This window comes from Betta splendens, chromosome 12 (genome assembly GCF_900634795.4).
Source record: "Betta splendens chromosome 12, fBetSpl5.4, whole genome shotgun sequence".
In the NCBI taxonomy this organism is placed as follows: domain Eukaryota; kingdom Metazoa; phylum Chordata; class Actinopteri; order Anabantiformes; family Osphronemidae; genus Betta; species Betta splendens.
In genome coordinates, this window is record NC_040892.2 from 1216 (window position 1) to 23881 (window position 22666).

General features: G+C 41.2%; 2 protein-coding genes and 1 long non-coding RNA gene across 8 annotated transcripts in view; 1 reads left to right on the forward strand and 2 right to left on the reverse strand.

Moving 5' to 3' along the window:
• The first annotated feature begins 209 nt into the window (after positions 1-209).
• LOC129604957 (uncharacterized) overlaps positions 210-22666 on the forward strand; it is a 56605-nt gene continuing 34148 nt past the window's right edge. The window contains exon 1 of the mRNA XM_055513651.1: positions 210-326. The gene's annotated coding sequence lies outside the window, so the exon portion shown is untranslated. The remainder of the gene's footprint in view (positions 327-22666) is intronic.
• Positions 5458-7686, reverse strand: LOC129604959 (uncharacterized). The gene is made up of 2 exons (XR_008696359.1): positions 6289-7686; positions 5458-6206 (listed from the first exon to the last, which is right to left on the reverse strand). It is a non-coding gene; the product is annotated as an uncharacterized LOC129604959 (long non-coding RNA).
• On the reverse strand, positions 10093-22590 carry fsd1l (fibronectin type III and SPRY domain containing 1-like). 6 transcript variants are annotated; one of them, XM_029168267.3, is made up of 13 exons: positions 19921-22590; positions 19325-19420; positions 17735-17866; positions 17252-17353; positions 17139-17161; positions 16578-16699; positions 15942-16166; positions 15177-15275; positions 14868-14997; positions 12975-13063; positions 12272-12526; positions 12014-12102; positions 10093-11770 (listed from the first exon to the last, which is right to left on the reverse strand). In XM_029168267.3, the coding sequence occupies exons 1-13, from the start codon at positions 19933-19935 to the stop codon at positions 11669-11671; spliced, it is 1479 nt and encodes a 492-aa protein (XP_029024100.1). In that variant the 5' UTR covers positions 19936-22590; the 3' UTR covers positions 10093-11668. The 6 variants fall into 6 exon arrangements, with proteins under 6 accessions (XP_029024100.1, XP_055369625.1, XP_055369624.1 ...); XM_055513650.1 differs by lacking the exon at positions 19921-22590 and adding an exon at positions 19516-19816 and having other exon boundaries at positions 12014-12048; positions 12456-12526; XM_055513649.1 differs by lacking the exon at positions 19921-22590 and adding an exon at positions 19516-19814 and having other exon boundaries at positions 12456-12526.

A 22666-nucleotide genomic window follows, 5' to 3' on the forward strand; every position in this document is an offset into this window, starting at 1 on the left:
TTTAACACGCCGTCTTATGGAGGTTTTTAACCTTTAGTTACCTTTCACACTGAGTGGATTTTTATTCAACCACATTGTGGATTATGCGTTTAACCTTGGATTGGACATTTACCTGAGGACATTGAAACCCCCTTATGCCTCTGGGAGCGTTTTTTTCTGCTCCAGAAACCAGATGGACAGGAACGGGACCTGGAAGCACACCGACAGCTGGACAATGAGCCACAGGGAAGTGAGGCCTACAGACCTGAGGCCTAAGAAGCAGAGACTCCACGTCACCAGGCCCAGGACAAACCACATGGCGCAATCCTTCCACAACAAGGCTAAAGGTAGGACCTCCAATATGGACGGTGGGGCTCACTATGGGGAGACTGTTGCTCAATGTGACCTAGGCCACAGAGAGGAAAATCCAGAGGGCTCACACAATAACACTTACACCCACAACTCCTTACCTGAGGAGAGAGGTAGAGTTAAAAGACAAACTCAGATAAAACAGGTGCTAGATCCTAATACAAGAGACCTTGCTAAAAAGTATTTTAAACTCATCCAAGCCATTCATCATAAAAACATTACTGACCGGGCCATATCCACCGGCACTCCTCCCGCAGGCATGATGAGGCAGGTCAGGAAGCTGTCCGGGTTCATCAAACCAGCAAGTCCTACAGAGGAAGTTAAAAACAAAATCACCATTAACACTAACAAGTGGATGGAGGAAAACCTGATCGTTTTACGGGACCACTACGCTAACATCATTTCTCAATATAGCCTAATAAATAGAAACAATGTTGCACTTCAAGTGGCAGCAAACTGGGCTGAAAAACGGTACAGGGGCAGGCTTGCTCCCACTACAGCCACGACAGTTGAGCGGGTACTGGCCGCAGCAGCAACAGCAGTGCAGAATCCAGATCCTCATTACACTCCTCCTTCTGTCTTATTGTCAAACCAGCCTTTGCTTTCCAACAGAGATTCAGAAGAGGAACCACCAACAGTCTCCAAGCCACTGGACGTAAAGAGCAGGGAGCAATTTCCACCGCTACCCAGGCCCAGTAGGAACTTACAAACTCTCTGTCTGGGCAATAGGCCCACTCTGCAGCAGCAGGTGATGGCAGCTCCACAAACTCAAATCCAGAATCAGCCACAAGCTGAATCAGCCACCACAAGCACGGACACACGGTCTAACCAGACCCACTATGTGCTGCAACAAACCTCCAAACTGACCAGGAGGAATTTCAAGTCTCATAATAGCTCAGCTTTAAAGACTCTCTCCCCTTTAAAGGTGCTGGAGTCTGCTCCCTGCTCTCGACTTCCTCCTCGCCATCACCGTCCTCCTCCACTTGCTGCCTCCTCCCCTTCGCCTGTCACCAACCTTTCTCCACAGGGCCCTGATCAGGACCAGTTTTCAATATCCCAGCTGACCCTTCACTTTTCATTAGACTCTCCTCCGGCACCGAGTGTAATTAATGATCCTTCCTTTACAGAACAGACGCCATATCACCCCATTAAGTCCAGTGTCTGTGATCCCGGAGGGGAAATTTACCAACCACAGGCAACGAATCGTAAACAGGGCTTACAGGTACGACAGGCCAGGGACTTAACAAATGTGGCAACAGTCACCACAGGTGACATTGACCAGCTTTCCCCATCCTCTGCTGACCTCTGTCCTCCAGGTCACTCAGCCGTGCCATCCGCCCCCCTGCCAGGGAGCCAGCCGCCCAGACACCTTGATCGGTCCAGGCTAAAATTAAAAAACAAAGAGGTGGGAGGAAAAAGGACGAGAAAATGGAAAAACATCCAAGTTGAACAAACTGGACAAATCCACTCTGATACCTCCAAAAACACCTCGGTAGCAGTGCGGCTGGAGTCCTCACGGCAGGGGCATTTTGGGCGGGCTGAGGACGAGGAATGGGAGGATTTTACGTCAGGCAGTGAGAGAGAACAGAACCGTACCTTATTGTTTTTTCCCACCAGCCACAAGGCCCGGCCTTCACGCAAGCTGGAGGACTGGCACATTAGGGGTAAAAAACCTGTACTGATATTGGGGGACTCGAACCTTAACAGGATCCTTGAGTTTATGCACCCAGAGGTACAAATCGACAGCTACCCTGGTGCCAATTTCTACCACTTTTGGAAAGTGGTAAAGAAAACTCCAGCACACCCCTCTGTCAAGGTTGTGGTCTTCTCAGTGGGACTCAATAATAGGGACCAGGACCCTCAGAAAACATCAATAAAACAACTTAGGGCGTTGTATAGGGCATCCAGAGTGGCATTTCCAAATGCCAGCATTTTTTTCCCCCTCATTAACTACTCGCCATCCCTCACGCAGATACAGAAACAAAACCTGGACACCATTAATACGTATATTACTAACTACTTACCTTCATTGCCTAGTATCCCACAGGACCGGTTCAGAACCAGAGCAGATAACATCCATTGGACCACGGCCACAGCACACAGCATCTTCGACCTCTGGTGTCAAAGGCTGAGCTTAAATTTACAGTAGGCCCCAACTCCAACCAGAGCACTGAGGTCAGGAGGCTTAAGCCTCCTGCCTCACACACGCACAACAGAAGGGAGGACAGTGGATCTTCCCACACAAATGTCCTCAACCTTTCTAAGCTCTTTTGGCCAACTGCCGCACAGCTGAGTCTGCTGGAGAGGGGCCTGACATTTGTTCCACAAGACACACACACAGACATAGAGGAATTGCGTAAAGACCTGCACTCCTACCACAGACGCATCAAGATCATAGACTACTTTGACACTGTGCAACCACACTTTGTGCCATTCACCCATGCGTCCAGCTGGGAACCAAAATGGACACAGCTCAGCAAAGGGGTCCAGAAATTAATTAAACAGGACAGACGATGCTTGGCCTTAAATCGGCCACAAGAGGGCGCCATTAGCAACCTCTCTGTCAGTGAGCAACAGGCCTTGAGGGAGCTGCAGACTAATGCTCAGATAATCATTAAACCGGCCGATAAAGGCTCTAAGATAGTGATTATGGACAAACAGCAATACCTGTTGGAGGCACAAAGACAGCTGAGCAATAAACAGCATTACATACCTATCACAGCCAGCCTGCAGTCACAAATACAGACCAGGATCCGCTCCATCATACAGCAACTGTACATTGAGGGCTACATCAAGAGCAAACAAAGAGATTATCTCTATGGCCCCAATGACCCAAGGAGCAGACAATTCTACCTTCTGCCAAAAATACACAAGGACCCTCAAACATGGACAGTCCCTCACGAGGTGCCTCCAGGCAGACCCATAGTGTCGGACTGTAACAGCTGCACTTACCACATTTCACAGTACATCGACTCTTTCCTCGGTCCTCTCTCCAGCAGACATCCTAGTTACCTTAAAGACACCTACCACTTTCTGGAGGTCACCCGGAATGTCAAGCTCCCAAGCAATGCGAGACTTTTTACTATAGATGTAGAGAGCCTTTACACCAACATCAACACAGACATGGGCCTTAGAGCAGTCAGGGACATTTTTGCTAGATTTCCCGACCCCAGGAGACCCGATCGACACCTCCTGGAGCTACTAGCAATCTGCTTGAAAAATAATGATTTTCAGTTTGGCACAAATCTCTACTTACAGGTACAGGGGACAGCCATGGGACAGCGATACGCCCCCTCATACGCAAACCTCTACATGAGCGAGTGGGAGCGAGAGGCTTTGGCAAAGTGCCGACACAAACCAGCCTTGTATTACAGATTCCTGGACGACATCGTGGGGGTCTGGACACATGACCTGAATAGCTTTTCAGAGTTTTTCCACACATTAAACAACCATCACCCCTCCATTAAGTTGCAGTACACGTTACACGCAGAGCAGGTTAACTTTCTGGACACAACAGTATTTTTTGCACCTACAACAGCTGGGGAGAAGATCATGTTGACTAAAGTCTACTTTAAGACAACAGACACGCATGCTCTCCTCCACAAAACCAGCTACCATCCAAAACATACCTTCAGAGGCATAGTGAAGTCACAAATCATTCGCTTCCACAGGATTTGCTCTAGACACACAGACACCATAGCGGCCATACAGGAATTGTTTCGAAGCCTCCGGCAGAGGGGGTACTCCAGGTCCTTCCTGAGGAGGATAAAGAGGGAAACACTTTCAACTCTCGCTCCCACTCGCTCTTTTAACAGTTTGAATAACAATATTGTCCAACAGCAGGCTAGCAGACCTCTAGATGACGACACGCCCCAGTTGTTGCCATTTGTAACCACCTTCTCCCACAGGCACTTGAATCTGCAACAGGAAATCAGGGCGAATTTCCAGTCTCACCTGGTGCCACTCCCGGCCTTTAAAAATCACAAAATCATTACAGCATACAGGAAAAATAAAAACCTCAAGGACCTACTGGTTCGAGCCAAATTCAACCAGGAGCCACAGGGCCGACTGCAACCCTACCATCACCACTTCAGAAGAATCAAATACATCTCTAATCCCCACAGTCGTTCGGCCGGTCCTGTGTCTGGGCTTTGTACGGTCCATACCAGCAACATAGTTTACAGCATAACCTGCAACCAGTGCCATAAAATCTACATTGGGGAAACAAAACATGATATAGCGACCAGACTGCAGCAGCATCTGTACACTATTCAGAGAGGGCAACTCAATAGAGAATTGGTTAAGCACTTCCAAACCCATTCAACCAAACACCTCACCATTTCTGGCCTCGAATGGCAGGCCAACTGGACGGATGGGCAGCGGAAAAGAAGAGAGCGGTACTGGATACAGATGTTGGGCACCATAGTGCCAACAGGCTTAAATGAAAAACAATAAAGCAACTTTGAACTCAGAATTAGACACAGAGTGGGGAGAGGAAGGTATATTCAAACTAGAAAAGCGTATAAGAAACAAAACAAAAAGTACCGTTTCTTGACAGGTGAGAGGGGTATAGCCCACTTCCATACAGCTTCCTGTGTGACAGAGAGGGAGAGGCATGACAAATAGAACATGAGTTTAATATTTGTTTTTTTCTTCTGTTTAATCATGGGATCACTTTACATAATATATTGCATGAACTTTCTATTATCTATTGTCTATTAATAATGAATGTGGACTTTATTGCACATAGAGTGAATGAATGTTGACCAAAACATCTTAATGGTTGCCATTTGCATGACCCTACTGGCATTGTTATTCCTAAACAGAGGCCCAAGCACTTACCTTTTTGTTGGCACTTGATTGAGGATTACCCCCTCATCATATTTATTGTTATTTATTCCAAAGCATCTATGATCAAAAGGATAATAAATGATATTGCATGACCTCTCTTTTTCTATTAATAATGAATGTTGATTTTATTGCATGCAGAGTGAATTAATGAAGATAATGGCACTTAATAACTATTACTTTATTTGCATAGTCTATACTCTTAATTCTTAGACATAGTCTTTAAACACTTACCTCCTTTGGCACTTGCCATCATATGTATTTTATATTTATTTGAAAAAAAAAAAAAAAAAAAAAAAAAAAAAAAAAATTCTATTTGTCTTGGTCAATCTCTAGGCTATTAGCTTGCTCCTGTTTTGGAAGATGGGTCGTCCGTCCGATCATAAGAAAAGGTATTCATCTTCCATGCCTCCTTCAGCCACCTGAGCCAGCGCACCTGAGATCCACACAGATAACAAATAACCCTGATCCAATCCTTCACCTAACCCCTAACCCTAACCCTATCTCTTGGAGATGGAGGCATCCAATCTTGTCTTTTCTAACCCTAATCATAACCACCCCCAGGTTTTTGCCTAACCCTAATTACTTCTAAGTTATTAATTTTTTATTTTTAGACCCAGACTACACCATAACCACCTTCAGAATCATGCCTATTATAACCATCCGATGATTCCACATCGCATTTTAAGCACCATCAAACCCATCTCCCAGAATAAAACCAAGATATTTATACAAAAAATGGGTATAAAACGCTTACAAATTGTAAGAAAGGGAACACAGATTTATAAATGTTTGATATGTGTGGATATAATTGCATAGGTTCATTTAATGTATCACCATAATGAAGATTATGTTCAGTTGTGTTTTTGCAGTCGTGAGGTCCATGACAGTTACGGTGTGGGATGCAGGTGATGCGGCCGGTGGATGTGGGCCTCCCGGTACCCGCCTGGATGGAGAGTGCATCTGATCCCTCCATCCCTTCGGGATGGCGGGATCCAATCTTTTCTTTTCTAACCATGGTGTCCCCATGCCTAAACCTAAAACCAGGAACCTCTATTTACAGCTAACCTCAACCTGAGCTCCTTTCTAAACCTAACCATGGTGTCTATTTGCCTAAACCTTTAAGCTAACCAAACCTAGAGAGCCAACTCCAGAACCAACTCCGACCTGGTCTCTCTCCTACCCCAACAACCTCAGTTCATAATCTCACCTAAAGAGTTGACCAAACCTAGTCACCATTACAACCCAACCCATAGCTCTTTCTAAACTCAACCAATACAGGAACTAGTCTGAAACATCTAAGATCATGTGTACATTTAATTCTTATCTGTGCCTTTCCATATGTACCTCTATTACTCTTGCAAAGTGACTCAAGTATCAGGGAACATGAGTGACATGCGTCGGCCCGTGCATTGCCGCTGGCTCTCCACACCAAACTGCCTAGTCCACGGACGAAAGCGGGGAGAGTCATCTGTGTCTATTTCAATACTCCTAACCCTAACCCTACCACAGAGACATCCTCCACACTTGGGCTCACAGGCTGCCCCAACACTCTCCCATTTCCACGAGTCCAGGAACTCTCTGGCAGCAACTGCTGTCCTACTGTTAGGTGCACTGGGGATTTCCATGTACTTCACTGCAGTTGTTCTCATGGAGCGGGCAAAGTGTGTTTTGCAATTGTGAGCTGTGACATCAACACCTTCAAAGAGGTCAGGGTGAGCCCCACCCACAGTTTTCCCCAGAGGACTATCCCAGAGAACAAGATCTCCTACCATCTTCAGTCTTTGAGGGGCCAGTCTCCCTTCTCTGTGACTGATGAGAAGGTCTATGGTTCCTGGTCTTCTCAGATCCTCCAGTTAAGTATCCGGGAAGAACTTCCTCAGCTGCTCTGGTTGAATAACTTGATTTACTTTGACAATCTCGTTAAGGCCGTAGCAGATGAGTTGATGAGCCTTCTGTGTTCTCTGGGGGGTTTTGACTCTGACTCTTAAAAGGTATCTTCTTGTCTTTACTTTTGTAGTCATCCCTCCAACTCCATGGACAACTAGTGTGATCTTCTCACTTTTCAGGTTTAGTCTCCTGGCAGCTTTATGAGTGATGTAATTAGTGTCAGATGCCAAGTCTATCAAGGTTCCAATTTTCTGGCCCGCATTGGCAGTGATTTCCAACAACATCAGGATGACTGGTAATTCTCTGCTTTCAAGTCTTCTTTCCATGAGGCTGCGTTGTCCACTGTCAATCTGATTTGTTGCAGCAGCCACATTTGAGAAGGCTCTTTTGAACTTTTCTGCCATTTCAGGTGAGAGATCAGACATAAGCTGTTCTTGCTCTTCTGTAAACGTTCTCTTCATCCTGTTTTCTCTAATGCTTTTATCTGCCTCACGTCTTCTGATTTCTCCTTTTGGACAGAGAAAGAAGTGATGATCTGGTGAGCTCCCTCCTCTGCAGTCCTTGTTTCTGCATAAGTAGTTAGTGGTTAGACACTCAACATCCTCCTTATGACATTCCAAGCACTTTTTACATGCTCCTAGTTTTTTGACAGCATTTAATTTCTCAGATGGTTTGAGTGTTTTGAACTGCTTGTTTCTGCAAGTTTCTCTTTATGTTTTCCATCCCCACAGACAACACATCCGTCATCTCTCTTCGTGGAACGAGTGAAAGTGTGTTTCCTTTCAAGTCTTCTTTCCGCCTTCTCCGGCACCTCAAGCTGCTCCATCTTCTCAAAGATTTCCTCCTGTGTTTTAAGGAACTTGAGCAGACTGTCAAAATGGTTGTCGGGTGTTGCTCCATTTGCAGGGTTGACCATAAATACAAGCCAATCTTTCTTAACACTGTCCGGTAGCTTGCTCTCTATGGACTTGGTCACAAGGGGGTTCTTGAGGGCACTTGCATTACCGAGCTCTGTGAGGTCAACAAGAGCTTTTTCTACATTTTGGATTAAGTCGATAATTTTCCTAGGTTGACTGCTTCTCAGGACGGGAGTCTTGTCCAAGTCCTCAATTATCTCTAGGGCGACAATTGACTTATTTCCATACCTATTTTCAAGAACTCTCAGGACATCGTCTGCTGTGTTGTAATTTGACAGGCGGAGCTCTCGACCAATCTTCTCATCCACACTTTCCAGCAACTGCAGCTTTTTAACTTCAGGTGAGCCAGTTGGTTCTCCCTGATGTTGTAGATTCTCCCAGTCTCGTCTCCAACGATGGAAGCTTCTCTTGCAACCATGGAATCTTGGCAAACTGGTTGGCCTTATCTTCAGGGCAGGTGTGGCATGTGTCGTCCCAACACTTGCTGCTGCAATTGCCTCAGAAGCACGACTGCTTTCTTCCACTATTGCTTTAGCAGTAATGAACTCAGATCTTCTTGCTTGAAATGCGTTGCTTAAAGCTTTTAACTTCTTCACTCTGCCTTCAACATGACCTTTTTCTGACTCTGGTATCCACAGTTCCCAAACTGCTAGGCTGCAAATTGCACCTTGGACCAGTTTCTCCACAAGAGTCAGTCGTGCATCATATCCATCCTTATTCACAGCAGTGACTGGAATTGCGTTGATACTATCACAAGCTTTTTCAGCTTCCTCAATTGCAACATTTATCTCTTCATGACCATATCTTGACCAGAGGTTGGATTGGACGACTCTCCTTACACCTTCAAGTCTTGAATCACAGTCAGTCATGGTTCTCTCCAGCTCAGCTTCCTGCTGCTTGTCAAGCTCAACTTCATCTGTGATGTCCATTTCTGCTAGTAGTCCGGCTCTGTAATCATCAATCGCCTCACTGACATTCCTGGCTTCCAGAGTGAGCTTCTTGAACTCCTCCCGCAGTTCAATTTCTGCCATACTTCGGGCATTTCTGCTTAGAAGGTTGGCTTGTTTGGCAAAAGCATTCTTAGCCACGGTTCTTTCCCGCTTTAGTTGTTTTAATGTTTTCCCAAAAGCCTCTTCAGCCATGTTTGGAGAGTGTTATTTTTTATTTATGCTTCAGTAGCTTTCCAGCGTCAACAGGTGGTCTTCTGCCCTCATCAGCTTTGGGTTCCACTGTCACACGGTGGTTATCAACTGTCAAGTTATCGCATCTTATCCAGCTCAACCCAACTTGAAATGTTCAGGTTCACTCCAAAGGACGCTCGGAACAACTCATTCATGTTCTTCATAGTTTATTTCCATCATCAGCAAAGTACTGAACAGGTGGATGGTTGAAAAGATGATTAGATGAATAGCATAGCTGAATAGGTTGATAACCTTAAAGAAAAATAAGCACAATATGCTTAGTTTCAAACCAAAGTTAATAACAAAATTAATATTTTAAGCTTTAAACACATTTTAGTTAAATTGTTTAATGCTCAACTAATGGAACAAACATATTACTATATATAAAGTGCTTCTCTTAACAGTTCTCAACTTATCCTTATTTTTACAATACTTTTACATGTCAGTTTCATAATACCAGTGGCGTCTTTGGGTCAAACCTGGAGCTGGATTGCTTCCTCCTGCACTGTTTGTTGCAGTCTAAAAAAAACAGATCCACAGGTGTCTGGGGTTTTTATTATAGCAGGCCTGAGTATCTTGGAGGGAGTGCTTGGTTTGCTCACTTGAACCTCTCTGGTGGGTGGTGCTAAGATGGACTGTGACATTTGAACACGACAGTCATATTGCACAGTTATTATTTTAAACATTACTGTATCCACTTATTTGTTTCTGGGCCCCACTGGAAAATAGCTAGACTCTATACAATGCGCTAACAGCCTGTGCACAGAATTCTGTCATCAGTTCCAGGCGGAAAAAATCCTTTTTTCTTTCCCTAACCTTTGGGCTTTCATTTCAAAATAACCTTTTTTAGGACTATTTTCAGTTTTCATCCTTTCATTCAAATGCAAATGAAATGACTCATTAACCAATTTCATAGTTCAGCACGCTCACATGCAGTCACATCAAATTTAATTTCGGACCTCTTAAAACATTTCAGTTGAAATTAGTAGAATTCTTGGTTTACATTTTTACAACCTTTTATTGGCTTATTGTAGCACCCACAGTCACTTAACATAATCACATATTTTCTTTGTCTTCATTCATGTACTCATTTAAAGCAGGGGTGTCAAACTGATGGTTTTCCACCTCTCCCTGCACAGGCTCCTACTAAGCATAATAGCATGGGAGAGTGGGTATGTGAGCGCTTGTTTCTCCTAAATGCCCTGTCAAGGAAACACTATCATGACTTTCTTTTACAAAATAACACAACCACAGTAGTAGAACATTTGCTGTGGGTCGAGAACACATCAACAACGAAATCAGCCGTCACACCACAGAAGGAGGATGTGGTAAGCAGAACTTTTCACACCCTAATTCTTAATGAAACCTACAAAGAAACATCTCATTTTTACATTTAGCAAAAAAGCTGAAACAAAAGAAGTTTTTTAGACTAACATCACATGGAGCACTATAAAAAAATACAATAAAAGCCATTTAGAGTTGAAATACCTCCCTCTGATGTTGGATACAGATGAAGTGTCAGTTGTTCAGTTTTCATAGATGATGGTATGTTCATAGTTAAACATCCATGTGAAATTGTCCACAATTGATGAAATTAAACTCAACACACTCAGAACCTTTCATTTTAAAAAGAAACATACACACGTAAGTAAAAATTAGTCCCAAGACACACAGGGTCATATACTGTACTAGGTCTATAACGGCTGAAAGATCTGCACATTCTTTAGGGATCTCAAAAGACAAGCATAACATTAACTTCATAAGTAAACTGGAGAAGAAAGTTTTCTTTTTTAAAAGTTCAATAATTCCCATTTGTAAAACACTCACTTTCGTTATTCCATTGAATTCAATTAAAATGATTTACAGTAAGCAAAAGACAATTTGGTTCTGTAAAACATCATGCAGATAATCCAAAATAACTATCAAATCTGACATAAGGTTACATTAATTTCTTGATATTGCCCAAGGTTCTGCAGTAGATGTAGAGCCACTACAGTACCTTGTTCCAAAGACTGCAACCACACACTCTGAAATTATTGTCGACTGTGTATTGATGACATCACAGCAAATCAAAATCACATCACACACAAAACTAGCTGCTATAAACTCTGTGCCAGTCACAGATTTTGTTCATCTACACAGACACAGACCATCTGAGTCAGATGGTCTGTGAACATATTGGTAATTATATGCTAAATGAATCTTTCATGCTTTACATGGTCAAAATAAATATCAACTGCAATTTAGTCAAATAAAACAGAAACTCAATCAAAGCATAGGTCAAAGATTACTTCTATATCAATTTACTCAAAGTATAGGTGTGAATTCCACAAAGTGCCTAAATATAATCTATATATAACATCTTACAATTACCTTCATATTTCAAGTTCACAACTATGTGACAGTAATATTAAACAAAAATGTAATAAATACAACTATTGCTAATAGAATTTAATTAATTACACAATTCATCAAAATGTAGGTTTATTGCAATAGGTTAGTCAAGCTTTGCGTCCTTGACAGGAAGTTCTCCATGAAGCTTGGAACCTGTAGACCTGTCGCTATGGAGACACCACCGTACCAAACCTGGAACCCAGAGAACAAACAGTGTTACTGCAGGAAGTTCAGTAAAATATGACAACACATTACTAAGAATACTGCAAAACTCCAAAATAAAAAAAATGAGCTTGGTTGATATCACTATATCACAATATAAGTATTTTAAAATATCATAATTTTATCAACAATTACAGAACTTAACACACTAAACTATTTGAATAATTATGCAGACCCCCATGAATGGCCATGCACTATGACTGTAGTACTTACAGTGAAGGCAGGTACAAGCGGCTGGTTAAACTTTGCTTTGAAAGAGTGAAGAAGACGAAGACGGTCAATGTCAATAAACAGTAAATCACCTGAAACACAAATAGAACCATAAAAACCAAATCTGTGACTTACCGGTAACAAATTACAGAACCTAATACTACTAGTACTATCACTACTCATACTATTAATAACAATAACAGGGTGATGCCATGCAACCCAAATTATTTTTTTCAGAAAATTTAAAATATTTTATTTTACCATTATCATAGTCACAGCAGATTCCAATTCGCTGAGGAATCAAAAAGTCAAGTGCTTTAGATCGATTGTTGTGCTTTGCGGCAAGTGAGCTCTGCAGCCATTGGCTGGCATGCAAACACCACGAACCAGAACTCTTCCCTAATTGATCAAAGCGGCCAAGGCTGGCCCGATAAGCTACTCCCACAGTTAAAGACTTCCAGTCAGCCAGGGGGCGGACTTCCCAGTAATGACATCCACCAATCATATCCTGGTCACCTAGGAAACAATATAACCAAAAATTGAAAACCAGAGAAGTTGGATACCATTAGCTGCCAAAATGTCTCCAAAGCATAGCAAAGGTAACAGATGTAAACAAAACAAATATACACAACTTGGGTTTAAATTAGATACAGACTAACATACATAACATTTGATAAACATTTAAATTAGGGTCTGAACATTTATCTAAAGCTGCACAACACTGTGACTGACAATGGCTGAAAAAAAAAACATTTGCTTTGGTCAGTACAAAAACAGCGTTTTTAATGTAGCTTGGATTGGTGGGGATATGTCTCACAAGGGGACAACATTTTTAATTATAGAGATAAGTTATCTCTATAAGAAGATAAGTTAACAAAACCTGGTACAATGCTTTTAGTTCTTATTTATTAATATGCAATAAAAGCTGCATATAAGTCCTTGTGGGGTGTAATGACTGACGTACCCAGTACTGTGTACGACTCCCCACTGAACCGGTCACGTCCAGCTCGAATTGCTGCCGTCTTGTTTGGAGATGGTGTGGCACTTCTGCTGCTGAAACAATACGAAATACATCCCAGGAGACTGTAAAATACATTGAACTACAAACCAAGCACATGAAACAGTCAAAGACGTCGTGCGAAAGCAATGTCAATGCAGCAGAAAAGATGTGAAGTGTGAAAAAAACCCTACAAACTACTGCAACCAAAGAAAAACTAAATATTTTATTATAGCCAACAGTGAATCATTGTTTTGATCATAGTCACATTACTATTAAAAGTTCACCCTTTTCCTTATTACAAAAAATATTTACAAAATTAAATAAGAAAATATATTTTCTATTATAAGTAAACCCAGATGTGACGTCAGCAGGGATGTAATGGCTCATGAAAAAGGTGATAGGTGAACGGCGGTGGCTAAGCAACAGTTTGTACCTGGGCAGGTGGGAGACGCGATGTACGGAGACTGAAGAAGGACAAACAGGTCAAAAACGAACAAACAGCAGCAGAGAAATAATTCAAAGTTAAAATAGAAAGTGTCAGGATAGAACATGTTGCTGCTGCAGGTTGCTGTTGTTACATCTGTAAGTTAAACCCTATCCTTATTTACTAACTGTTCTTGGGCTCCAGGGGCCTCACGTACAAAGGCTACGTACTCAAAGTCATAGCATAGGTCCTTATCTACGCAAATGTTTAGATGTATCAATGATTACGAAACTGTTGAAATGTGCATAGATTTATGGAAGCACTCTGGCTGGGGTAAGTATTTTTATACAACTGTTGGTCTGTTGTTGTTTACAGACTGTCACCAACAACATCAAATAAATCTGAGAAGTTGTTAATCATGTGAAAACGATCATTATCCAAAATAACGAAAAAATTATAAAAATTATTGTACAGCCACGTGTGTGCAATTAGATGAGAGGATATAAAAACATGTGCAAAATGGTGCAAAACACATAATAATAGAGTCATAATAATGACTCTTGTCGTGTTGGAGGATATGTTACAGCAGGGCTGTTAAATTCAAACCAGTCCCTTGTCGGTTTTCCAACTCTCCCTTCCCCAGAGCCTGCTGATTACCTTGATGAGGTGTGTGAGCCAACTGACACACCTGTTCAATGTAATCAGCAGAGAGAGTTGGTAAACCAGCGGGGACACCGGCCCATGAGGACCGCAATTTGACATCCCTGTGTTAGAGGAGCCTGATCGGTAACTTCTTAAACAGTAAGGAATTTAATGGCCCTAATAATAATCCTGGTTGTGCACAAAACCTGTGTGCCTCCAAAAATCAATAATTGGTGGTTTAATGTACAAACTTCCTACTATTTGCTGAACACCGAGTCAAGGGGTCAATTCGTCTTCTCCTTTACCTCCACCTGTTTTGGTGATATTTTGGTAGTTTCGCTTATGTCATATAATGTCCATATTTATGTCAGACCACTTAGTTTTTTATTTTCGCTACTGGCAGATCCTGCAGCATTCACACCTGCACACACGGTCAGACTGTGCACTGCGCAGACGCAGTTCATATTTAAATGAATTAATGTATTTATATAGAGGCGTGTCACGGGAGGAGTCTGCTACTCAATGATCTGCATTCAATTCTACGATGATTGGGATGTATGAAGGAAACATGCAGATCCATGGTTAGTAGAGGTTGATGAATTCAAATTTTTTTCTACATTTTTCTGGATTTGAATGTATGCAAACTTCAGTAGGAAATCTATGCAAGTCTTTGTACATGAGGCCGCAGGTCTATTTACCCCTAATTTAAATCTCTTCTCAGTCATTCCTGTGACAATAAACACATTCTGTTGGCACATACACACCGATTCCAACTCAACAATTCACCTCACCTGCTTTTATTCTCCTTCCCTTTCAATCGGGGGTCATGACTTTTAACTCCTTGAGGCTCCCAAGTCACTGTGTCACCTTGAACCTTCAAATCAACATGTGCCGTTGTCGCATCAAAGCTGAAGTTATATGCTGCAATAAAAAAAATAAATAAAAGAAAACCCTTTAACCTGAACAAGCAGCAGTTTGTTATGTGAAAATCAGATGTGGTACACTGTGAAAATCATGGATCACATTTAAGATTTCAATATTCAAACTGTCTACTCAGCATCTCACTCTTATCATATTCATCCATCTGCTTATGTGTTTACCTCTGGTTTCTATGGTGACAGGTTCAGAAAACTCTCCAGCAGCCATTTTGTTCTTTGCTCGAACCCGGACAACCGTAAAACAAGTATCAAATTTCAGACCTGAGACACACAAAGACACCAATGATTTTTGACCTTCAAAAGCATTTGATCTGACAAACCCACTTTCAGAATTTATCTCACTTTGTAGTACCATAAGGTTCTGTGGGGTGGTCCAATACAGTTCAGTCTATACAGTACATGTGTCCTCTAGGTAACATTATTGGAAAACATACTATAAATTGTGTTTGCTATGCAGATGATTCTCAGCTATATATGTCTTTGGAACCAAACGAATCAGATCAACTACTCAAAATTCAAACGTGCTCTGTTGTTGCTTGTTTTCTCTCTCTCTCTCTCTCTCTCTCCCTCCCTCTCTCCCTCTCTCCCTCTCCAACTGGTGGAGGCAGATGGCCACCCATATTTAGCCTGGTTCTGCTGGAGGTTTTTTCCTCGTTACAGAGGGATTTTTTTCTTCTCTAAAGGCTTGCTGTACGTGGGATTTGTTGGGTTTAGTTGTGTAAGGTCCTTATAAATTGCTTTGTTGTGATTTGGTGCTATATAAAAAAATTTAAATTTAAGATCGGTTCTATCATCATACAGAATCAATAACCCTACTACTAACTGCCAATGTGTTTTTCTCTACATTTTGGCCCTTTGTAAATAATTTCACTAAATTCCTATTTAATGTATTTGTTAGTCACACACTAAAGTCACTGATGCTCTCACCTGAAATGGTGACCTTTGTATCTGTGATGTCACAAATTTTTTCCCATGGGGTTTCACCTGCAGGTTTCTGCCAGCCATTGACATCAGTTTTCTGGTATTCAACATCATAGCATTCAGTTGGCCGACTGGTGGCACAGGCTGCATCATTAGATGGTTGCCAAGTAAAAGAGATTATGTTGTCACAGACAATGCAGCTGGAAATGTCAATCTCTGGAGCTTTGGGAACTGTAAGACACAAAAGCATCACTACAGGCTTAGTAGCCATGGGAAATTTTGCTGAGCCTAAATATGTCCCCATGAAAACCATGTATACCTATGAAGCCCAAGTTATGCACTTAAGAGTTACAGAAAAAAAACATAATTAAAATTAATAATTAGAAGGTTTGACAATTTTGTTAACAATGACAAACTTAAAAAAAGGGTTAAAAACAACAAACGGTTTACTGACAAAACATGAAAACAAAGACGTAAATGATGAAAAATAAATGTGATTTGGGACAAAATGTTAACTATGAAAACATTCCAATGGTCACTTCAACTGGAATTTTATGCAAGTCACAACTAAAAGCATAATTGCTCCACATTTTGATTCTGAAATAAATGTTAAAGCATATAAAGCCCAGAAAAACAAATTACCTAACAAGAAGTGAAGTCTCTGTAGTGCTGACCTCTCCATGCTGAAATCCACAGAATACTTTGCCATGCTCTCAGACACCGCTGGACGAGTTGTCAGTCTAAAAGCTGGAGCCATAGTTACTCTGTAAGCGGGAGTGAAGAGGGTTCCAATGTTTAAATGTTAATGTCAGAGGGTTTGGGGTAGGAACTATATGGGAGGCTTTTAGTGCTATAATCCATGCGGGTTATTTTTAGGAGATGGAGTTCATGTAAATAATGCTGAGTTTTTGATTAATTTAAAAAAATTCAACTTAATTAAAATTAGTTTAAATCTGGATAACTTTTAAATTCAGTTATTGTGAATTAGACATGTTGCAAACAAAAACAAAGAAATACATAAAGCAACAAGAAGAGCAAAAGACAAAATATTTTAAGAACAATAGGATAGAATACCAACTGTGGGAAACTTGTTGGAGTACATTTTTTAGAAAAACAGTGCTACCATTTCCAAAATGAAAGTTATTTTCAAGGCCAAAACATCAACTCACTGGATATTTAAAAGTGCTTGAAAACTGTACATACCTCTCTTTAATTTCTTTTGCTGCCTGAGACAAAGAAGTATTTATCGTTGTTATGTTAGGGCCCTTTATTGTGATAATTTCAAATTAAAAGTCGAGGATTAATTTGTTCTTTACCTTCAGGAATTCTTCTTCATTACTGATGCTCAGTGTTTGATTTGCAAACTCAAGGAGTTCTTCACAAGACAATAAAGCAAATTTTCCATCCGACAGCTGCTTCTAAAGGTTTGAATATATGCAATTCATTATGTCAAGCTTCAAAAGAAAAATATTTAAATATACAATGTCAGACATTGTCACACAGTTTGGCAATAGAACACTTAAAATCGGAATAATTCCTTTATGTAACAAGCGCTTGAAAACAAATGCTAATTTTATTTAAGCACAGTGTGCAACAAAACATACTGTAAGTATGAGAATAAAATGTACGAGTGTAAAATCAGAATAAAGTGTATGAGTCAGAAATTACAAGAAGGAAATTTTAATTTTTGAATTTAGGGATGGAAAATGTCTGAATACAAAAACTGTTTATTGGTAATAGAAGTGATTATATTAATTTTTATATTAATAATAATTATTATAATAATTATTTATTTTTACCTGCAGCTCCAGCTTCTTACGCTGTGTTTCTTCTACGATAGCTTCGCGTAGCTCCACCCCCTTCTCCTCCAGGGCAGAGCTTAGCTTTTCCATCTCCAACTCCAACTCTGACGTCACCTTACATGACTCATCCTGATTGGATAAAGTTAGGACTGGTGACAAGTACAGGAAAATGGCTGCATTATGTTGGTCAAGTGCCCTGCTGTAAATATGCTGGTTCCGTACTCAGAACTTCTGTTGTTGTAATTCTGGGAAAGTCTTCAATAATGTTAGAATGTCTGAGGAATATTTGAGAGCCTAATTCTTTGGGTCCTACGGAGAGAGATTTATTTTTTCTAAAATAAACATTTTAATAGGACTGTGATGGAAACCAGAGTCTAGGGCAGCTCCAGCTAATACTGATTGCCTTGACCAGATGTGTTCAGTCAATCAACAGTTAACTGACACACCTGATCAAGGTAATCAGCAGAAAGTGTGGGAAAACCAGCAGGACTGTGGCTTTCAAGGACCAGGGTTGGCCACCCCTGGTCTAGGGCCTAGACTCTAGGCCAGGCAGGGGTGGTCAATCCTGGTCCTCAAGGGCCGACACACTCACCACCTTTAATATCAGGCTTAAAACCTTCCTTTTTGATAAAGCCCATCTTTAAAGATGGTTCAGGTCACTGGCAATGACTGTTAGTCACAGGAACCATCTCTTAGATAAGCTGCTGGGGGACTTAGTTCCTCCTGTCTCTTTCCCCACACTCTGATGTGGGCAGATGGCCGCCCACATCCAGCCTGGTTCTGCTGGACGTTTCTTCCTCATTAGAGAGGAAGATTTTTCCTCTCCACTGTTGCTGTCAAATCATAATTAAAGGCTTGCTGTAAAATAATATAATTGAACTTTATTTTCCTATATTTCCCACAATGGGGAAATTACTCTCTGCATTTTTACCGATCCGCTGAGGGGAGCAGTGGGCAGCCACAGTGCGGAACCTGGGGAGCTAGTGTGAGGTGTCTTACTCAAGGACAGCTCTGGTGGGGCTTTAAACTAGCGACCTTCTGCTCCCCAAACCAAGACTCTACCAACTGAGCCACCAATATGAGATTTGTCAGAATTTAGTTGTCTCAAGTGGCTTGAGATACTTTGGTGTGATTTGGCGCTATATATTTAAAATTGAATTGAATAAACGACAGAGTTTTTGTCAAACCATCAAAGGGATGAACTGTGTGGCTTCTGACTGCTCATGTGTGCAACATTTTTAAAGATATAAACAGTTAATTCTGAACCTGGGCTCAACATTTGTTTAATAAATTTGATACCTTTGATCCTTCAAACCTTAAAAGCCAATAGGGAGTGAAATAGGACTCTATGTAAAATTCCTGAATTTCTATGAACTGTTTACTGTCTGTTACTGGAAAATATTCTTGCCACAAAACCCCTGAGGAATAACAGCTCTGTAATCCTAACCCATATGGTTCTATACTTTCTCCTACAGTAGTCAGTTTGATTCATCAAGTTGTTCCTGTTCATGCTTATTTGTATCTAGGTCATGTTTATCCCTACAGTGACAACTGAATTTTTACACTTCCAGTTCATCAGATGCTCACCTGAAGTCCTATTATTGTCCTATCAACAGTTCCCAGGAAGTTTTGAAGTTCTTCATTTTTATTGGCCAATGTGCTGATGATCCTGCGTAGAGCTTCCTGAAAAAGAAAAACCTTCAGTGTAGCATTACAGATAAAGGGTATATTAAAAGCTAAAGAGAAGGTGGCAACTACATGGTTACGGGTCCACTCACACAGAATAGTGGCTTTCCCAGAGCCTTTAATGTCATGGCTAGGAACCAATTATTGGATATTAAACAGTCATCCAAATTTTAAGGCACTTCAAATATTCACATTGACTGTGATTTGTATGAGACCAGTTCCACTTCTTGCTTTTAAATTCCTGATCTACATCACGTGCATTTAAAGACACATCTTCATTAAAACTGGCGGAAAAATAGGAAGAGGCGGAGGCAGGTGGACTTGACACTGTGACAGAGCGACAGACGCTGATCAGAGGACAGAAGCTAACGAGCAGCTCACGACCAGCGAGGCGTCCTCCACCCTCCGAAACCAAACTCCAGCGCCGAATCCTTAGTGTGTGTCGCGCTAATACTTGTTTTTTTTTATGAAATACTATTGATCGACCCGGTTCTCACCTTTTGAGCGTCCATCGCCTGACATCGAGCGCAGTCTCACTGGCCGGAAGTGACGCCACACAAAACAGGCTTCCGGTCTATACAGGACAGAGATTAAAACAAAACAAGGAGTATAGGAAAGCTTACTTGTTCAAAATTACGTCACATCTCTGTTTGTTTGTTGTTTTATCTGAATTACTGACAGTAATGTATGATATATCGATTAGGAAACAGAAACAGCTGAAATCTGGATTATTTTTTATCGACAACCTGTCTGCAGACATGACGGAGGGAGGCTTTATAAAACCGATCGGAACTGTTCAGAACCGATCGGTTTTATGCAAAACTTTCCTCAGAAATCTCCAATTCCATTCAATTCAATTTTATTTATATATTACTAAATCACAACAAAGTTATCTCAAGGCACTTTACAAGGTAAGGTTTAAGACCATACGCTACTAAATACAGCAAATCCCACATACAGCAATATACACCTTTAATTGTAATTATAATTTCACAGCAACAGTGGAGAGGAAAAACTCCCTCTCTAAACTCCAGCACATGGTAGAGGTAGATGGCCACCCACCTGGATTTGCTGGAGCAGGGGTCTGCAACCCTGGTCCTTGAGAGCCAGTGTCCTGCTGTTTTTCCAAGTCTTTCTGCTGATTACCTTGTTCAGGTGTCAGTTAGCTGCTGCTTGGATAAACACCTGGTGGATGCTCAGTATCAGCTGGGGCAGGGAGAGTTGGAAAACTAGCAGGACAGTGACTCTCCAGGACCAGGGTTACAGACCCCTGGTTTGGGGTGAGGGGACAGACAGAGGGAATTCAATTTTCAATTCAATTCAATTCAATTTTATTTATATAGCGCCAAATCACAACAAAGTTATTTCAAGGCACTTTACAAAGTAAGGTTTAAAACCTCACACAACTAAACCCAACAAATCCCACATACAGCAAGCATTTAATTGACAGCAACAGTGGAGAGGAAAAACTCCCTCTCTAACGAGGAAGAAACCTCCAGCAGAACCAGGCTGGATGTGGGCGGCCATGTGCCTCGACCGGTTGGGGTGAGAGGATAGAGAGAGAGAAAAGCACAGCAACAGCAACAAGCAACAACAAGCAACAACAGAGCACAGGCAGGATGGTAGGACCAGGGACTGGATGCAGGCAGGATGGTTGGATCCGCAGCTGCCCATCACAGACACCAAACTTTGAGTCCAATGATACCTGTAGGTGAGGACAGAGAGGGAGAGAGAGAGAGAGAGGAGAGAAGCACAACTACTGGAGAGAAAGAGACAAGGTTAGTTAAACATGGGACAATGATGGGAGGTTATTGGACAGAGGAGGTAGAAGGAAACAGAGGAGCTCAGTGTATAAATTAAGTCCCCCAGCAGTCTATGTCTATTGCAGCTTAACTAAGAGATGGTTCCTGTGACTAACAATAATTGCCAGTGACCTGAACCATCTCTAACTATAAGCTTTATCAAAAAGGAAGGTTTTAAGCCTAATCCTAAAGGTGGAGAGTGTGTCAGCTTCTCGAACCTGAAGAGGGAGCTGGTTCCAGAGGAGAGGAGCTTTGTAGCTAAAAGCCCTGTCTTCTGTTCTACATTTAAAGACTCTAGGAACCACAAGTAGCCCAGGGCTCTGAGAACAAAGCGTTCTGCTGTGAGCATAAGGAACTATGAGGTCTTTAAGATAAGAAGGAGCTTTATCATTGAGTACTTTGTAGGTGAGTAGGAGAATTTTAAAATTTATCCTACATTTTACAGGCAGCCAGTGCAGAGAAGCTAATGTAAAGAGCACCACAACAAGCACAGCACTTATTTTAAAGGTGAATAGTGTGGTTATATAAAATAAAAAGACATTTTATCTGCCACCAGAGACTGCATTAATGTTTACAACCATATCAAATTATGATCTGTCCATGTTATGTACATTTAAAACTGGACTGAAAATATTTTACTAACCTAATAAAAATTTTGGTTAATTTTACATTTTTTAATAAAGCCATTTAACTGTGTAAAAAAAACAATATTTACTGCTTGACTATGTGATGGATTTTTTCCATAAAGAGGCTTGACGAGGGAGTTGTCTTTTGTGTGATTTATTTAAAAAAATAAGGAAATTAAAAGCAATTGGGAAAGCAAATAAAAAACATGGATGTTGACAGTGCACATCAACAAACCAAAAACCAGCTGGGGAGATCAGTACATACACCACGAAGTTGTCATGCCAAGAGCCCGAAATCCTCAAGTTGCTTTCGCCTTTTAACCCCTCTGTCTGACTACGGTGGAATATTTGTCTAGCCTAATTAAATTGCATGCACCACCTCATCCCTGTTGCCGTGTGTGTGATGTTTACATTCTCACACCTGCATCATCTGACTACGGCGTCTGAGTCTGAAGCTAGAGTCCATCAAGCAGAGACAACCATTGAACAATCTAGGTGAAATGTCAAATACATAAAACAGATGTAAGACAAAACACAAGATATTAATTGCAGAACGTAAGTCATAAATCATATAACCACATAGAGTAAGGAAGAAACATTTTTTTCCATAACTACTATATCAGGGCCTGAACCACAGACCCACAATATTCCAGATAAAGGTTGTGTCTGAGGAAATCCAGTAAATGACAATACACAAAAATTATTATTGTCATAAACTAGATGATAATTATAGTTGGTGGTTGTTTGTGTTTTGGTAGTATGTATGTGGTGTTTTAAGAAGTGCAAAAACAAAACGCAGGATTTAAGGCATCAAA